This window comes from Salvia splendens, chromosome 6, assembly GCF_004379255.2.
Source record: "Salvia splendens isolate huo1 chromosome 6, SspV2, whole genome shotgun sequence".
NCBI classification, from domain to species: Eukaryota; Viridiplantae; Streptophyta; class Magnoliopsida; order Lamiales; family Lamiaceae; genus Salvia; species Salvia splendens.
The window spans coordinates 9,913,136-9,932,958 of record NC_056037.1 but is presented as its reverse complement, the minus strand read 5'-3'; the positions used below and the strand labels follow the sequence as shown (position 1 = coordinate 9,932,958).

At 41.1% G+C, this 19,823-nt stretch overlaps 1 protein-coding gene and 2 pseudogenes across 1 annotated transcript; 2 read left to right on the top strand and 1 right to left on the bottom strand.

The window, feature by feature from the left end:
• Nucleotides 1-10,926: 10,926 nt before the first annotated feature.
• On the top strand, nt 10,927-11,738 carry LOC121806285. Its single transcript, XM_042206275.1, has 3 exons — nt 10,927-11,049; nt 11,140-11,305; nt 11,470-11,738. The coding sequence occupies exons 1-3, from the start codon at nt 11,044-11,046 to the stop codon at nt 11,601-11,603; spliced, it is 306 nt and encodes a 101-aa protein (XP_042062209.1). The 5' UTR covers nt 10,927-11,043; the 3' UTR covers nt 11,604-11,738.
• Nucleotides 11,739-12,153: 415 nt separating this feature from the next.
• On the top strand, nt 12,154-13,144 carry LOC121806284 (annotated as a pseudogene).
• Nucleotides 13,145-13,281: 137 nt separating this feature from the next.
• LOC121808758 lies at nt 13,282-18,996 on the bottom strand (annotated as a pseudogene).
• Between the last annotated feature and the right edge of the window lie 827 nt (nt 18,997-19,823).

The following is a 19,823-nucleotide window of genomic DNA, read 5'->3' as shown; positions in this document are numbered from 1 at the left end:
GACTACATTATGAAAGTCAATTTTAAATAGTGTACATTTTTATAGCTATATATATTTAGCTAACAAGCAGCTCAAATACCACAAGAGAGACCAAAATTATTTGTAGAGTAGCTTGGCCAGTTTCCCGCTAGTGAAAATTCTGCTCGACCTTGAAATGAGGTATATATATGTTGTTTCATCGCTTCTGCACATTTTCACAACTATAAAAGATTAAATTTACAATTGAAGTGTTTGATCCATTATTATGTACTTATGTTTCACGCAAAAAAAAAAATTTGGATAGAAATGTGGAACAGAATATATAGAGAGGATGAATAAGTATATATCTTTAATTAATTGTTTTGAATTTATATTATAGTAGTAACACTAACACGCAAGGAGGAGGGATCGATTCAGGCGCCGGCGTAGCAATCCTGGTTGGCGTAATTGTGGTTGTGTTCGTTGTTTGCTTGATGAGCGCTTGTAGCCGCCACGACGACGACACTCAGCAGCAAAACGGAAGGCCGCAGACGAGCGATAGGGACGGCAACATGGTCGTTCTGGACGGCCTACAGCTTGCCCAAACGGTAGTCGAAGTACAGCCGGGCTGCTGCTGTGGTGGCGGTGGCGATGGCGATGGCGGTGGCTGTGGTGGATGCGGAGGAGATTAACATAACACACATTTATTTCACTGCTTTTCATGTACGTGTACTTGATTTTGAATTGGGATCGATATTCTAATTTTGTTTTTTTACTGTTGAATGTTATTATCTGTTTCTTTTTTTTTTGTAAAATCAATCATTTTTATTCGGTATAAATTGAGTAATAATTACTTTTATGATGTTACTTCCAATCATAATTATTTTTTTTCATTTCAGTCGTAATGTACTACTCTCATTGTATAAGATACTATAATTTGTTTCTATTATTATTTTATAAAAGATGACATACTTCGTTTATATAAGATATTAACATCCTTAACTTATTAACTTATGCCGGTTAAATCAATGTTATGTTACATCTTTTGAAATGATCAGCCACTAGACGTTAGATAATAATGATTGTATTTCGAATCTAGCAGTCCGACTATTAAGTCACCATTAATCTCTATGAGCTATATAATATTACTCCATATAGATTAAAAGGTCAAACGTATAAATAACAAACTAAATATGACAATGTAAACAGATCGAAAATACAAACAAGAAAAGACAATGTGATACGAGAATATCTCTCCGAATATACGCATATCTCTATTATTTAGTTTGGTATTAATTTAGCATATATTTCCCATATATTATTAGGATCTTTATTTTCTTGTTCTCTAAGTCAGAGTAGACTTATAAATAGGAGGCATTGTATTCTTCCTATTGAATCAGAAATACAATTATCCTATTTTATTTTTACGCTTTTATTTCAATTCAGTATTGTTCTTGGTTTGATCGACGGGCAAAGCTCCCGCGACTACCTCGACGCGACGCTAGAATCTTGTTAATGGAAATTATCCCTTTAACACAATGAAAATCAGTTCTCCACGGACAAGGTGACAGCTAGCTTAATTAATTAATTTGATAGTCATAGCCTAGCTTGATTACTAAGTACTATGATTATGAACAGAGGTACGATATTAATCCAAGTTTAGAACTTTGCCGTAACATCTTCCTCAAGATATATAGTAAAAAATGAGTTCCGATATCGATACATAAATTTATTTAAGGGTCTGTTTGTTTGATAAAGATTGTGCTCCGATACGATATTTTTAAATGATTGTGTGATACGATACCACTCATTAATCTCGTCGAAGACCTCGAGCCCGAGGGAGAAGAGTCCGTGCATAGTAGGAATAGTGATCAAGAGCTCGAGTGTGACACGACCGCCAAGCCGCCCGGGGAGGAGGACCAGGCCTCCCTCACGCTACGGAGACTTCGTTTCCAAATAGGATGTCTTTTTTTATTTATTTATTTTTGCCTTAGTCCATTATTTAGTTTCCTTCCGCAAGAGTCTTTTCATTAATTAGGTATTTACGCGTTTTCTGGACCGAGCCCGTTATAAGTTCCTCTACGGGTTTTCTTTGTTGGTTATTTCCCGTATCGAAGTCGAACCAACTCTAGGACTTTCTTTTACTTTTCCTTGCAAACTCTAGTTGTCGACAGGATTTCGCCTCCCGGACTTCTAAACCCGTTTTCCGGCATCACGTTATGGGAATTCCCTTTAACATTGTGTTTGGACAAAATACAGAAAGTAATAAATTGCCTAATTGTTAAATTTATGTGTTTGGTTAGATAGTAAAGAAATAAAGAAAGTAATTGATGAGTCCGCGAATTGTTGATGTTAGTAAATGCAGGAAAATACAGATCACGACACAGAGAATTTTACGTGGTTCGATTTACTGAGGTAAATCTACGTCCACGGGGAGAAATGGGGGCAGGTTTGTATTGCTTGATCTGGAATTACAGCTTACAACACAGACTTGCTATATGGTATTTTTCTCTAGAGAGCTTCCAACCCCTTTCTATCAGACCTAAGTTCTATTTATACATTGAACTAAGATCGTGGCTTACATCATCACTCTAGGTCGTGGAAGTCGTGTAGGTCATGGCCTAAGATCGTGGCCTGAGTTGACGCCACGTGGTAGTGGGTGTGTTGGAAGTTGTGGAAATCCTGCATGGGTCCACTAACTCCTTGTTCGGTCGAAAACTGAGACCGAACTGCTTTGGTTGCCGATCTGAGAGTAGAGCTTGATGCCGACCTGAGAGCAGAGCTTGGTTGGCTTTTACCGAGCTGTAGGCTGAGGCCGAACTCTTTGGTAATGCCGAACTCGCAGAGCTTGATTGGTCGGCTTTTACCGAGCTGTAGGCTGAGGCCGAACTCTTTGGTAATGCCGAACTCACACTCTTCCTTGGGCTTTGGGCTGATGGGCCGTCATTGCTGTCGGGCTTGTTTAGTACGCACCCCATCACTACCCCCCCCCCCCGAAAGACGAAGTGAATCACTTCGGCGAAGCGAGTCACTTCGGCATTCTGGATAAAGGTACGGGGGAGGCTGACGTCAGGGGACGTGCCTTGCATGTGGCTGCATTAAATGCGACAGTAAAATCCGGCCGTTGAATCCTGAAAAGGTGGGATTCGAAACGGTGCGACGATTTTGAAATCTTCGCCGAATCTGATAAATACCTCCCTTCTTCATCATTGAAGCACTTTTGCGACTGCTTCTTCTGCACTCTATCTCCTTTGCGAAAATTCTCTCTCCGCTTTCAAGAACTTCTTCAGACTTTCTTCACCTTCAAAAAGTAAGAAAAATGTCTTCTTCTTCTTCGGAGTCGGGTAGCGGTAGGAAAGGGGATAAGGGGTCTCCTAGCCGGAAAGAATCCGGGGAGAAGACCGTAGAGCACTTTCACAGCGTCTTGAGTAAGGACACCGTGATATCTCTACACGAAAAATATCTTCTTCCCGGGGGGAAGGCGGTGGTTCCCGACGATGATCATAGGGCTAACGACCCGCCGGAGGGTTATGCCACCGTTTACGAAGCCTGCTTAGAATGCGGGCTTCGTTTCCCTCTTCCCCCACCTTTTGTAGAGCTTCTTGATTTTTTTCAACTCCCTTTAGGTCAGGTGACTCCGAACTCTTGGAGGCACTTATCGGCTTTTGCTGCCGAACTGCGTAGGCTAAATAAGGATCTGTCTCTGAGGGCAATCCTTAATTTTTTCCAGTTTAAAAGGAAGGGATCTTGGTTTTACTTGATCCCCTTACAGCCTTTTAGGGCCTTCTGCAAAACCAAGTGGCCGAAATGGCAAAAACGTTTCTTTTTTTATAATAGGACTTTGGCTCCGGGCTTTCCTTGGAGAAGGCCGAAGTCCGTGATTCCCCATCCTCGGTTAGAACCGTTGGCCGAGCTCGAGGGCGAGCTCAATAAGATTCCTATGATTAGGAAACAGTATTCGGAAACTGAGCTCGTCAAGGGCGACCTCGTGTTCAATATCTCGTCTTCGGACGAAGAGGCCGAGGGTGAGGATTTCTCTTTTATGCTTTACTGCTTTAGCGGCGAAAACTAACCTTGCTTTCTTGCTTTTTGGCAGTGTACATGCTGAATAAGGCTATCCGAAAGTCCTCCGGGCTTGAGGAGCCGGAGAAAGAGAAGGCTACCAGCTCGGCGCCTGATGCCGAGAAGAATCCGAAGAGGCAAAAGACCTCTTCGGGTCCAAAGAAGCCGGAGTCGACTTCGGCAAGTAGGAAGGGGAAGACCCAGAAGCCCCCGAGAGCGCCAGAGAAAGACGTGGTCTTGGCGCCTCCTTCGGAGCATATCTGTGAGCCATTTTTATGGCCCACGGACTTCGCCGAGGTGAATTGTCTTCTTGATTCTTTGGCTTGGCTTCTGTCCTGTATTTTTGGTGCCCTCTGTTGACTTTTTTCCTTATCCATTTTCAGAGGAACGATATGCTCTCCAAGCTCGTCGCCGTCGAACTCTCCAAAGCGTCCAACGACTATGCTGAGATGCAGAGGAAATTGGCGGCTGCTTGTCACCGGGCCGAGCAGGCCGAGGCAAACTTTGAGAAAGCCAGAGCTGCTAGGATTTCGGCCCAGGATGAAGCTCAGTTTGCCAAAAACCAGCTCGTCATCCAGCGAGAGCAGACGAAACGGAGTGATGCTGCCGCCGTGGTTGCCCAGGGGGAGGCTCTCCGTGTTTACACGGAGAAACTCTTTTTGAGCAGCCAGTTCTCGGCTTTTGTCGGTAGTCTGGTAAGGCTAATTGCCGATAAGGGCGAGCAGGGGGCCGACGTCGTGCTGCCTCTGTACAGCCGAGAGATAGCAGCTCGGCTTCAGAATCTGCCGCTCCTTGAGGAGCTCGCTTCATCCTCGGTCCTGCTTTCTGCAGACCGAGTCCGGAGTTGTCGAGCTGATCGGGACGAGAACCTGGAGGCTATCTTTGCCTCCGTGGGACCCGTTTCACCCGCTTCGACTTACCACGGAGAGGGTGAGGCCGAGCCGCTGGAGCTGGAGGCCGAAGTCGAGCGGGCCGGGCATCCGGAGAAGGAAGCCGATCAGGAGGCGGAGGCGAGGCCGGCAGGATGCGAGGCCGAGGCTGAGGTAGCTCAGGAGAAAGAAGCTGAACCAGACCAAGGAGCCGGAGACGAAGCTGGCGGAGTATGATTTCGTCTCCCTTCTCTTAGTCTAGTTTCTTCCTTGTACGGTGGCCTTGAAGCCCTCTTAGTGTAAAAAATTTTCCTTATGAATGAAAAATTCTCTACACTTGTCTTCGTATAGCTTTTCGTACTCGCCTTTATTCCTGTTGTTTTTTACTATCTGCTCGGTACAGCTGCCGAACTAATATAGCTGCTTTGTACTCAAGGAGATGGAGATAATTCACTGGAAACGGCTGTACTCTTCGGCTTTAGACGAAGCTGAGAAAAGAGCTATAGCCGATCAGACGAAGAATGACGAGCTTCTGGCTCGTTTAGTGAAGCTGGATGCCGATAATAAGGACTTAGAGTCCGATAAGAATGATCTGGAGGCCGAGCTGAATACGACCATTGCTGAGAGGACTGCGTACGAGGATTACATCCGTGTGCGCGGGGGAATGACCATATCAGATGTTCAGAGTCGAGTTGACGAACTGTGGGAGGAATATAATGTACTCCGGAGGAACAATGCGCTGGAGAGCTCGGCTTGCCAACAAGTCGTGACATCATTGCGGCGCTGGGCCTCTCGGTACGACATAGTTCTTGCCCGGCGTCCCTCAATTGAGAGATTCCTCCGGCATTTCCCGCCAACAGATGCTAGTACTCCAGCTCAAACCTCTGATTCACTTGCTCAAAACCCTACTCCAAGTCAGCAACGAACTCAGGGACAACCGGAGACGTCAAGTCGAGGACGGACTGAAGTTCGCAGAGGAGCTGTGGTTATGAGTGAGCAAGATCGGCAAATGCTTCGTGAAGAGACTCTTCGCCGCCGAGGTGCTAGGGCTTCCCGGGCTCAGAGAAGGGGTGGCAGGTCGATTAGAGCATCTCGTCGACCTGCTTATTCTGCAGCTGCCTGGAACGCCCGAACTCAGCTTCACGAGGATTTTGTGAATAGATGGCTCAACTTTAGCAACCCTGGACAGTAGAATAGTCCTTTGTAATAGCGTAACGCCATCTTGTAGGGTAGCGGAGTTGTGTGCCGAACAAGATTTGAAAATGAAATTTTGTTTTTGTTTTCGCTTCTAACACTGTGTATTTACAGCTTAGCGAAAAAATTTCATCGTACTTGTCCTCGGTCTTATGAAGTAGACTTCTTTGACCGGACTTGTCTTTGGTCTGATGAAATAAACATCTTTGACCGGACTCGTCTTTGGTCTGATGAAATAAACATCTTTGACCGGACTCGTCTTTGGTCTGATGAAATAAATATCTTTGACCGGACTCGTCTTTGGTCTGATGAAATAAACATCTTTGACCGGACTCGTCTTTGGTCTGATGAAATAAACATCTTTGACCGGACTCGTCTTTGGTCTGATGAAATAAACATCTTTGACCGGACTCGTCTTTGGTCTGATGAAATAAACATCTTTGACCGGACTCGTCTTTGGTCTGATGAAATAAACATCTTTGACCGGACTCGTCTTGTGTTCTAATTTGGCGATTTTTGTCGCCGGGATTGAACTTTCCCTTGTCCTAATTCGGCGAGTTTTATCGCGTGGATCGGACTTTCCCAGTTGACCGAAGTGGTCTTATGCAGTAAACCTCTTTGACTAGACATGGTCGTCCTCGGTCTTATGAGGTAAACTTCTTTGACCGAACTTGGTCGTCCTAATTCGGCGAGGTTTATCGCGTGGATCGGACTTTCCCTTGTCCTAATTCAGGCAAGTTTTATCGCGAGAATCGGACTTTCGTTGCAGTTCGTTTCAGACGAAGTGCTTGATTTTTAAGCCGAATTGTGGTCTTGTATCCTCTTTAGAAGCTTGGACTTCACAATCGTTGGCTTATTGCAGCTCGTTTTAGACGAACTGCTTGTTTAAGCTGAATTGTGGTCTTGTATCTTCTGTAGAAGCTTTGACTCACAATCGTTGGCTTGTTGCAGCTCGTTTCAGACGAAGTGCTTGATTTTTAAGCCGAATTGTGGTCTTGTATCCTCTTTAGAAGCTTGGACTTCACAATCGTTGGCTTATTGCAGCTCGTTTCAGACGAACTGCTTGTTTAAGCTGAATTGTGGTCTTGTATCTTCTGTAGAAGCTTTGACTCACAATCGTTGGCTTGTTGCAGCTCGTTTCAGACGAACTGCTTGTTTAAGCTGAATTGTGGTCTTGTATCTTCTGTAAAAGCTTTGACTCACAATCGTTGGCTTGTTGCAGCTCGTTTCAGACGAACTGCTTGTTTAAGCTGAATTGTGGTCTTGTATCTTCTGTAGAAGCTTTGACTCACAATCGTTGGCTTATATATGTTCTAAGAAGGGGATCAGCCTTCGAAGAACAAGATACCTCAGTAACATTTGTAAGAGACGACACGCACCGAAACAGACAAAACACACAGACAAAACGCACAGAGACAAATAAAGACCAAGCAAACCAAAGAAAGCACATTGACCGGACTGTCTCTTACAAATGGAACTTTTTGAGGTTGGAAACGTACCATGTTCGGGGTACTTGTGCTCTTGACACGTGAGTCAATTTGTAAGACCCTTTGCCGAGGACTTCTGACACCCGATATGGACCTTCCCATGTGGGTTCGAGTTCGCCCAGCTTTTCTGCTCGGCTTACTTCGTTGTTTCTCAAGACGAGATCTCCCACTTGAAATTGCAGCTTCTTCACCCTTTGGTTGTAATACCGGGCTACTTGCTCCTTGTACTCGGCTGCTTTTATGCAGGCCAATTCTCTTCTTTCTTCGGCAAGATCTAGTTCGGCTCTCAGTCCGTCACCATTCATTTCTGAGGAGAAATTGAGTTCGGGGACTGGGTATGCCAATCTAAACCGGAATCACGGCTTCAGTGCCGTACACCATCGAGTTCGGCTCCGGTGTGACTTCGGTCATTCCGCCTGCCTCTGACTCCGGCTGCTGTGATTGCTATGCTTGATGGTGCCGAACTGATTGCTCGGCACTTTTAAGCGCAATCTGCGAACACACTTGCTCTTTTTTCGATCACCTCGGATGACCGCTATCTCTCCTTTGGTGGGGAAGGTGTTCGGCGAGGAAGCCTCTGATCGCTATGATCGGGCTTCTTTTTGTCTTCTCTAGATGAGCTGTCTAAAGACCGTTTTCGACGGTCTGCCTCATCGGCATGAGAAAACTTGTCCGCAATGTCCCACATCTCTTGAGCTGTTTGCGGACTGCATTCCACGAGCTTTCTGTAGAGAGCTCCGGGCAGGATTCCATTTTGGAATGCCGAAATGACAAGTAGATCATTGAGATTATCTACTTGTAGGCATTCCTTATGGAATCTCGTCAGGAAGTCGCTGATCTTTTCGTCGCGACCTTGACGTATAGAAAGCAGCTGAGCCGAAGTAATCCGGGCTTCCGCTTTCTGAAAGAACCTCCTGTGGAAAGCATCCATTAGATCTCGGTAGGATCTAATGCTGCCTTGGGGGAGGCTATCGAACCACCTTCTTGCGTTCCCGATAAGCAGTTCGGGAAACAGCTTGCACATGTGGACCTCGTTGAGACCCTGGTTCGCCATGTTATATTGATAGCGTCCCAAGAAATCATGAGGATCCACGAGTCCGTCATAGGTTATCGACGGAGTTCGGTAGTTCTGTGGTAGGGAAGTTCGGGTAATATCGTCCGAGAACGGAGTCCTCAATGCTCCGTACATGGCGAACCCGACATTTCTTCGGTATGGAGGAGATGGAGTTCTCCTGTGATTCCGGTACCGAGGATTCTTTCTTCTGGAAGACATGACACTACTGCGGTAGTGACTGTCTCGTATGGAGGGAGAGGGAGAATCCGCCGTTTTCGCCTCCGGCTGCTTTTGGCTTCTCTGCAGGAAGGTTAAGAATTCCTCCTGCTTTTCAGCCAAAAACAGCTTGACAGCCTCGTTCAAATCGGGCTGCTGGGAGGACTCGGTGTGACGGCTTTTGGAGCGGCTTGTTCCTCCGCCATGAGAACTGGTGGTGGATTTATCCCTAGGCTGTTTTCCAGACCTATGGGGTGGATTGGCTTCCTCCTGGTTCTCACGGGCAGGAATACGGGTACTCTGCGATCTGGTATGCATTTTTTGGGTTGAAAAAATGGTCAAAAATTCGCTTTATCACAAATTTGGTTCTCTGCTTCCCACAGACGGCGCCAGTGATGAGTCCGCGAATTGTTGATGTTAGTAAATGCAGGAAAATACAGATCACGACACAGAGAATTTTACGTGGTTCGATTTACTGAGGTAAATCTACGTCCACGGGGAGAAATGGGGGCAGGTTTGTATTGCTTGATCTGGAATTACAGCTTACAACACAGACTTGCTATATGGTATTTTTCTCTAGAGAGCTTCCAACCCCTTTCTATCAGACCTAAGTTCTATTTATACATTGAACTAAGATCGTGGCTTACATCATCACTCTAGGTCGTGGAAGTCGTGTAGGTCATGGCCTAAGATCGTGGCCTGAGTTGACGCCACGTGGTAGTGGGTGTGTTGGAAGTTGTGGAAATCCTGCATGGGTCCACTAACTCCTTGTTCGGTCGAAAACTGAGACCGAACTGCTTTGGTTGCCGATCTGAGAGTAGAGCTTGATGCCGACCTGAGAGCAGAGCTTGGTTGGCTTTTACCGAGCTGTAGGCTGAGGCCGAACTCTTTGGTAATGCCGAACTCGCAGAGCTTGATTGGTCGGCTTTTACCGAGCTGTAGGCTGAGGCCGAACTCTTTGGTAATGCCGAACTCACACTCTTCCTTGGGCTTTGGGCTGATGGGCCGTCATTGCTGTCGGGCTTGTTTAGTACGCACCCCATCAGTAATCATATTTCTAAAAATATGGAAAATTGAAATATCATTAATATTCTTTTTCTATTACTCAATCAAGGTATTATTTTCCTCAATTTGTCCAATCTCTCTATCGGTGTCTGTGAGTCTCTCTTCCTCTCTCTCACGTAGTCACGCTAAACCTTTTTTCCTCAATTTTGTAGGCTTTTTACTTTTTATGGAGTCTGTCTCTAAGGCTCGGACAGAGAGAGTATTTTTTAGTACTATACTTGTTTATAATATAATTATTATATCTTCTAATGAAATGTTTCAATTAAACATATAATTTTTCAAAATCTTGTCATCTTTTCAAGCAAATGATGTCCGAGAGAGTATTTTTTAGTACTATACTTGTTTATAATATAATTATTATATCTTCTAATGAAATGTTTCAATTAAACATATAATTTTTTAAAATCTTGTCATCTTTTCAAACAAATGAAAATAAAGTTGTTGAGAATCGTGAATTATTTTCTAGGAAATTTATTTTATTTCATAACTTCACTATATTTCCTATCAAACAAATCGAGAGTGAAATTCAATTCTCTAATTCCAAATTATAAAAGGAACAATTAATCAAATTTTATAAATAAAAACATTTTAATAATTTACCTAGTAAAATTCGAGTTATGATTAAAACAAAATTAAAGAAAAAGAATGTAGAACAAGCAATGTATATTTTGATAAGAAACATTTTGAACAGATAGAAACAAAAAAGAATATTAAGCCAAGCTGTAATTTGGATTTTGTACATATAGTAGAGTATTACTTTTCAGCACTTTCATATTCAATTTGTGACTACATCTACTACTTGGAAACTTACCTACAAAGTGGAGTAGTACTCTTCCCCGCCGTGTGAAATGATTTTATATTCAAAGAACATAGAAATAGAATAGGAGTCATGTTGACCTCGACATTGTTAGAATAAATTTAGTCAATGAAAGCCATACTGCAACAAGATTACAATTGAGTGGAGATCATAATAATTCATAAACCAGTTTACAAGTTAAAAATAGTACTACTCCATGATGGAAATATGCTTGTTTGTGAAAGAGAAATCAGCATTAGAAAAGTCTCTTACAAATGCTATAAATACAATACCTCTCACTGTTATTCCTACAACTTAATCGTCCAGCTCCCAATTAAATAAATGACGGTATAGTTTAGTTTACTTAATTTACTTACATCATCATATCTGAGTTTAATTTGTAAATAATCTTTATAGATTTTTTTTCTATAACAACAGAAGATTGTCTTTGAGGTGTGTTTGGATGGGAGGAAGTGTCTGCCGAAGCCTTTAAGGATTGTGATTTATTTGTTGAAGCTCATTTTTCCTTATGATATCATTTGGAAGAGACGCATTTCTACTGCTAAATTAAGGAAAAAGGCAATGGAGATTGCAGTTTCCAAAGGTAATTTAATCAGTATGATTTTATTTACTAATCATGGTTAACTTTAGGGAGTTGGATTTTGGTTTTATTAAGGAAATGATCATTTTCCTCTGTTTTCTTCTCAAGTTTATTCCAGGTTGATGCACGTTTTCTTTCTTTATTATTGTATTTTCATCAATTTGTAGGGGTTGAATCAGTGACGTTCGAGATTGACGAGAAAAACCAGTTGGTGGTCACCGGAAAAGATATTGACACCGTTAAACTCACCCGATCTTTAAGGCGAAATGTAGGCTTTGCCCGTATTTTAAGTCTTGACTAATGTAATACTCACACCATAATTGAGCCGTTTTACAATTTTGAGATGTTCTATCATAGTTTGGTCGTTTTTTAATTTTGAGATGTTTCACCATAATTAATTTTTTTCCATATGTGATAATAATTTATTTCTCTCATATTTTATTATCTCTCTATTTTAATCTCTCTTGCTTTTTTTCTATTTTTTTCTCGAAGTTTCAACTTCCATGAAAGCTCATTGCATTCTTTTTCCATAATGCGAAGAATTTAATTTCTATAATAATAATAATAATATCAACGTGAGACCAAAAATTATTTTGTATGAAATGTCAAAATCACATTCTTTGTATCACTTGAGTTCTCGTTAAAATAGACTTTACTTGGTTTTTTAATTGAACACGGAACTTAATTGGGAATCCTAATATAGTTCTCTTAGTAGTTTGCAAATACAAGACTTAAAAAAATCGAAAAACTCAATAAGTATTAACTCGCTTCAGATAGTATTAAAAATCACAAAAAACATATTTCTAAAAATGTTTGTTTCATTGCCAACCAAAACCAAAAAAAACTACTCAAAACAATAATACTATAATACTCCTATATAAATAAAGTTTTATGGGACAGGACCGGGCTTGAAACGAGTTAGACATTATTCATAAAAAGAAGTGATGAATAATGCCTCAAAACTTAGACTAAATATTATTCATATTTTGGCCACACATTTGTTGGATAACAAAAACAGGCAACCATGCCACTGAAACTTTTCCATAGCAGCCTCTTTCCCACATCAAAGCTTCCACCTTCCTCACATCATCTCGCATCCAATCTCTTCTCCGCACCTGCACTGTTACAGTTGAAGAATCAAACCGCAACGACCCAGCTCAGAAACTCGAGGCGGAGGTTCCCTAGTGCTGCAATCTCAGCCTCATCTGCACCACTAGATTTGACAGAGGATAATATTGAGCAAGTCCTCATGGATGCTAAAACAGAGGCAAGTTCATCTTCGCAACTCTCACTCCCTGCATTGGCCTCACTCACACTTTGATTAATATGTTGCAGCTGGGACAGCTCTTTGACACTTCACTTAACATAACAGGTGATACTACTTCTCAACTGTCACCATGAATTTTTCAATGTGTAGTATCTGATAATGTGGATTGGATAGGAAAAGTGGAACTTGCGGAATTGGATGGTCGGACCCTATGTGAAGATCAGGCTCAGCGGACGATTTTGGCACAAACGTTCCACGGTTTTGGCTAGGTTGGGGAATTACTTGAAGCAGAGAATACCTGTAAGTGCTGCTCAATCCACTTTCTGTGTGTTAACATTTGAATATCCTACTAAGCTTATTTCTGGGCTTCTCTTATATCAATATCAGGAAATATTGGAGGTGGATATAGAAGATGAGAAGCAGCTTGATGATAGCCCTGCAAACTTTTGACACTCTTAGATTTATCATAAATCATCTCAGTTTTTGGAGCATGAACATTTGAGTTTTGTTCATCATGTAAAAACATGATTTCATGGAAATAAAATGTAGAGTGATTTGATATGATCCCCTACAAATCGACTGTGCTTCAGTATCAACCTGTATATTCCTAGCCTTGCAAGATTGTACACACTGGATGTAAACTACAAACACACAACATGAAAGGCATCAACGGGAGATAAAATTTGAGGTGTATAATCCAAATCCATCTGCTTAGCAAGAACACTAATTAGTAATACAAAATACCCAAAGCCAATTTCAGGAGTGAATGTGTAAAGCACAGATGCCTTTATCCATATTGTTCCACACAAATCTACTGTTACATAACAATCCATAAAAAGTACAAGAAGAGGCCAACAAGGCAAAACAGAGAGCCGGTTTTCGATTATCGCTCAGAATGCAATAGCACAGCTCCACACCAATGATTTCGATCTTTCAGGTACCTTTCCCTTGCTGGATTTGCTGAATAAGAGCTGCGGCGAGATGCAGCGTTGCTTCCAAACGTTTCTGTGGATCAGTGTCCGCATCATCTTGCCCGGCTTTTCGAAGCTGCTGTTGCTGGTTTAACTGAGGCTCTCGTTGCGATGCAACTAAGTTTGGGGACTGCTGCAGCAACTGCCGCACTTGATCATACTGTTGTGGTGGGAAATCGGTTGACATCTGGGACTGGTAACCCGATACACCACTCAATTGTCTCTGTTGCCCGAGAAGAGAAGAGACGACGGAAGCTGAGCATCAACTGACCGCATATCATTAATAAGAGGTGGTGGAGGCGGCAAGTAAGGCCCCAAAGGTGAGACTGAATTCTGATACACCGAGTCATTCTGGAACGAGTTAAATGGAGTTTCTCGGTTTTCGTTTGGAGGAAGGAATCCATGGCTAGAACCAGGAGGATCTAACCTCAAGACAACACCAGAGATGCACACTTTACCTGGTAGTTTAAGAACTTTCTCAGAGAACTCTGAAGGAGGTACGAGAAATAAGGTGTTCCTTTCATCCAATTTTACGACTGCTGCACGCTGCTTCTCCCCAAGATAGCTCATGAATTCATTGTAATATGAAATGTCAGGATCATTTGCTGGGGCGAAAAAGGCAGCCGAAGCACTAGCCGCCTGATAGTAATGCTTCGCAAGCATGTCTAAGCTAGTCCTCGCTGTACAATCAAGAACTTCAGGCCTGAACATTCAAAATCATTGCATGAGTAATCCGGTAGCATAAGGTGAGACTTGAGAGAGGTAACGAAAGGGCTATATCCAAGTACAAATGATAAAATAGTAAAAGTCACATATCGTTTCAATTAATTCTCCGGAGCAGCCATACTCCTCTAGATTCTATTATGTTTCCAATGGAAAAAAATGTCCAAATGAGAAAATATTGGATGTGCTTATTTATCTTTCTAGCATATCAAGTCTACTATCTGATAAGCGGAGTGCTCAACAGATTCCCGATAAATGTGAAATAGTTTCTGCAACAATTTCTGCCAAAATAAAACCTTGAAAGCTTTGGGGAATGATACCTGTTTAGAAAAGGATTATGATAGGCTACTACTTACAGGACAATGTCCGGCAGTTTACCAACAGCGAGCACGACAAACAGTTGTTCCTCCCTTAGCTATCATTCCCTCCCACCTCCACACTTCTTTTGAGGAAGATTCACGAGAATCAGGAGTCAATTTTCTCCTATCAAGGGGATGCATCGGCATAGGAGCAACCTGAAAATCATCATATGGTTGGCCAGTGTTCATCAAACGCTTTGAAATTGGTCTATAACCTGAATGTCTTGATCTGTCATTGTTATCAAGGAGACCAGACTGAGAAATATTACGAGAAGGCATTCGTTTCAATTTCTCTAAATCAGACAAGTGGATATTCTGGTAACTCATTATCAGTGGGAAATGTGTTGGTCTTCAGTTTTTTTACCCCATGCAAGAGAGAGACATCTTCAGGCAAATCCCACGGATCATCATAGATAGGACCTTGATGAGGATAACCTTCAGGAGAGAATTCACGAATATGTGCTCTCATGTTCCTTGGATGGCTATGGGGATCATCATAAATATCTGTGGACATCCCAAGCACAGACCCTTGCCCGGGGAATCTCCTCCGTTCATGGATATTATTCCTCCCAGACCAAGAATCAGTATGCCTCGTGTTACGATCACCATATTCCAGATGTGGCTCATTAGGAGATGTGATGCTGTGATCCCTGGACATATGACCATAAGTCACCAAAATATTCAGTGTGTCCATGTTTTCCAATGTGTGGTGAAGGAGGAGCATTTGAGCACCTCTCTCTGTTTGATGGCCCAATGTCATTCTTTGCAAAACAAATATTTACACGGGGATTTCCAAATAATTTCCCCTGCAGTGTTTCTTTAGCATTGCAGGCTGCCATCACATCTCTAAAATAAACAAATGCATAAGTGCGACCTGGAAATGCAGTTATCTTCTCAATGTCACCAAATGGTGAAAAGGCCTTTCTCAAAACAAATTCATCTACTTTCAGCTGAGCAGGATATCCAATCCACAAGACCTCACTTGGTTCTGCATTTTTGTCACTCATCTTGGATTTTCTGTGATGTGATAACTCAGGACTAGAGTAACGCAGTCTTGAGTCCCTCGAGGAAAAGGGAGACCCTCGTCCCCTGGGATATGGATTATCCCTCTGTTCGCGCTCAGAGTAATAATCTGCATCACGTGGTGGAACTAATGATTTTTCCTGCAAATTTGAACTCCATTACTACTATTGAATTACATACTTGAAAAGTCAGAGCTTCTTCCACAACCACTAATCTATAATTAAATTGTTCAAAATCCATCCATCTAACTTCTCTCTCTCTCCCTCTCCATATCAATGTCCACTGATTCTTCTCCAATAAGACATAGTATCAGGTTTTACTGTTAAATAAATTAGCAAGAGAATTCACAACTTCACATTATATACACTTGAGATGAAGAAATTGAGTAAGTACAACTTCACATTATATACACTTGAGATGAAGAAATTGAGTAAGTACTGAAAACAAAATTCCACAATCTTATTATCAGTATCTTTTTTGCACCAGAGAAGCAGTGCCTGAATTCTAAGAAAGAAATTTCACTGTGGCATAAAAACTGAAAAAAGAAGAGCCATGATAGCTCGACTCCACTTCAAAAAAAAGTAGATAATAAATCAAAAGATTCAAAACGTTGAGAAACACAATATACAGGACAAAGTCTATTCAGTTATGTGAACAAACAGATAATTTCACATTGTTTCACCATAATAGCAACATATAAGCCTTCAACCAGTAGTTTGATATTGAGTTTTGCAACCACAAGAAACTGAACGTGTATTTACCAATGCAATGTTCACTAGCTAGATCCTATGAAAGATATGAAAGTAAGTGTGCTTGGGAAAGTTTTGTGGAGGAGTATCTCAAAGGTATACATGTGTTCTGCAGGGTTGATTGTCTTTCATCTGCTTAATCAAGTTTTTTTTTTATAAATATGGCTCGCTGCAGATATTACATAACTAAGAACTACATGCAAATGAAGCAACCAACTTCACCAGTATCCTTATAGCAGAATATTAATGCTGAGAAGATATTTCAAAGAGTGCTTTATCGATATTGTCAAACAAAAGTATTAAAAACATATAAAAAGCACAAATTCCACTGAACTGAGAAAAGGTAAATCAATTGGATTCAGCTGAAGAAATTATTTACACATGACACAGAAATCAGAAAAGGCAATTACCATACAGCCTTCTGCTTATTGCCAACAACTTAGAGAATCACACGACTACATTATGCATACATTTTGCCTGAAAAGCATGTCACTGAACTAAATCCAAAAAGCTAGGAGTTGGAATAATTATTAGGAAATGTTTATCAGTGGCCTTTTATTTATTACTTATAGCACAGTCAGAGCAAGAAACAGATATATAGGTTTATGGTTCATTCGATTCAAGAGAGCATTTCACTTTTTCATTCATTGACCTCACATGCTTACTTTAGCTGTATGCGATTTCTATCTTTATTGTTGGAGTCTAGATGTGCTGGATATGGGGCATGCATTTGAAGGTGAGTTGTATAGGTACTGTGTTTCATTGATAATCAGCTCTTTGACCAGATCCTGAAGTCTTGGTACCTATCACACATACGACACTAATGCTATATACCGAGTATAGCTATGGTGACAGTTTACACCTTCATGTTTCTTTGGATGAGATTTTACCAGACAGCTGGACTTTTCCATGGACACATGTAGCTCAACACACTGGACCATGAAGCATACTGGACCATGAATAATATGACCTTCTCCCAAAAATATACTAATATCATAGAGACAAGTGTATGATGAGCCAAATATGTTATTTAGCTCTATAAAATGAACGGCCTAGACTTATCTCGTTGGAGATATACAGACAGTTTTCTCCATCTTCATTGTTTTCCACCTTTGGAGAAAAATGATTTGTGCTTCTAATGAAATCACTGGCTGACAGGTACAAGCTGTGAGAAAACATATAATGATATGCTTGGTGTTTGATGCAATGGAGTTACAGTGGCCTTTTTGCAAAATACACGAATGGATATAACTTGCAGTGTTTGGTCAGAAATAACAGTGCGGAACAATAAGTTCAAAGATTAATATGCATTTGTGAGGGTCTAAAGTTGCATATTAGCATTGTGTTGATATGAGCACTGTCCTGCTTGATTTGAACAGCGAAGTAGAAACCCATAGAAGGTTCATCGTAGTAAGTGCATAGTTTGCTGTTTACGTCCACCATGGTGTAAAATGTTGCCTGTGTAGCAAAGCTTTGACATATTAAGACCACAAACGAGACATATTATGGTTCAAAGACAGGAACTGCAAATTCAGTCACCCTACACCGTTCAACTAGTTTTAACTTTTCGAACATGTCTGGAGATATGTGCCTTGGAGGGGGCCTGCTGATAAATGCTAACTCTATTCATGTACAATTCAAGTTCACAGCAATTAGCAAGGATATGAAGTCTGGTTTTTCTGGCGACTGGCTGCCCATATGTAAGAACTAAGAAGTAACTCAACTACTTGGCAAGCAATGGATATGTTCAATATTTAAGCCTTATTTTTGCTTGCATAACTTTTTTCATCTAATGCAAATATGTACAAAAGAGGACTTCCAATCAGTGTTGTTAGGAGTGCAGGGCGCACAAGAATGGCACTAAGCATCCATGTTTTGATGGAAAGATCCATGTGCAAAGAGGGAAGCATTGATTCAGCACCTTGGAGTAATTGCACTTGATGTAAGATGTTGTGCAAGAGCGAGCAAAACTTATGCTAATTAATTGGAAAGCAGTGAGTGGAACAAAGTGAGGATTAGAATCTCTGTAATTAACAAGTAGACTACATAAGTATAATTGTCTACTTTTTGTTCCTTCTCATTTTGGAATGCCAGCTGAGGAGAGTGAAAACCTTTAAATAGTAACTGATGTGCAAGAATGAGATGGAATTGATTGTGCAACGATTCAAGTCTCCACGTGTGCATTTTTGAATCTTCTGTAGTGCAGTATAACAATCGCCCTAACTTGAATAACCATAGATTCCATAGAACAGAGCAAGTAATATACTTAAACATAGGAAAGGCATCAATACAGAACGAGAAGAAAATAAGACAAAGATTGACAGAACTAACCACCTTGGCATACTCAATCCTAAGTGGATTGCCTTCAATATCAAAACCTTGAAGCTCTTTAATTGCATCATAGGCATCTTCTTTACTTATATAATTAATAAAAGCATAGCTCCGGCCTGGTGTAAAAAGACATGAGCTACATAACTTTCAGTTAAGTTATGAGGAAGATTTCCAACCCAGAGGTGCCCTGATGGCGGATTACTTTCTCGACAATGGTAGGATCTATCTTCTGATCTTGAAGGGTAATCCCTACGAGGTCTGCCTCTTCCATCTCTGAAGCTCTATAGAGCAAAAAAAATGTTTACATAAATCAACCTAAAAGATGCCCACATAGTTTCTAAATGAACACACCATTAAAATATTAGAGCATCTAGTAAGTTAAAAAGAGGGATAATCCTGCAAATTGGACTCCATCGAAAGATGTAGCATCAATGCCAGAAATGAATAACACACATACAGAGAAAGGAAATACACTAATAACAGCAATTCAATTACCATTAGATAAATATATGGCAGCGAATAGTACAACCAGAGTGGTAAATAATAAAACAAACTAAAGAATTAATGAGGCAGTGCAGATTAAAACCGAAAATCTTATCAAGATGACGTGAATACTTGGGTACATTGCAGATTTCTTCTTACGTTACAGTAACATTAAACCAGGAATGAACGCCTAACTCTCCACGCATTAGAAATTTCGGATACAAACCAGAAAATTACTGAAATCAAGCCAATTCCACACTAATGCAAATTCGATAGACACGTACACGTATGGTTTATAAAAATAAACAAAAAATAAGATAAGAGAAAATAAAGAGCTGACCATTATCCTTTTGTTAAACAAAATTCAGTCGGAGAAAAATCTAAAAGTCCGGTAGAAGCTCGCCTGTAAAAATACGTGTCTCTATATCAATGATCACGCAACCATGACGAGAATTAGGCTTGATGTGTGCGATAGAGATGAGGAGAGGAGAGGAGAGGAGTGAGGAGATATACGCATTACTTTACGCCTAAATTTATTTGAACTTAATTTTAGGGATTTCATAATTATGATTTTCAAAAATCACAACACGTGCAAAAATTTCATGTGTTTTCTAA

Coding starts and splice junctions, on each gene's coding strand:
- LOC121806285 (XM_042206275.1), top strand. Junction 11,306..11,469: donor GGAGATTGCAGTTTCCAAAG/GTAATTTAATCA, acceptor ATCAATTTGTAG/GGGTTGAATCAGTGACGTTC.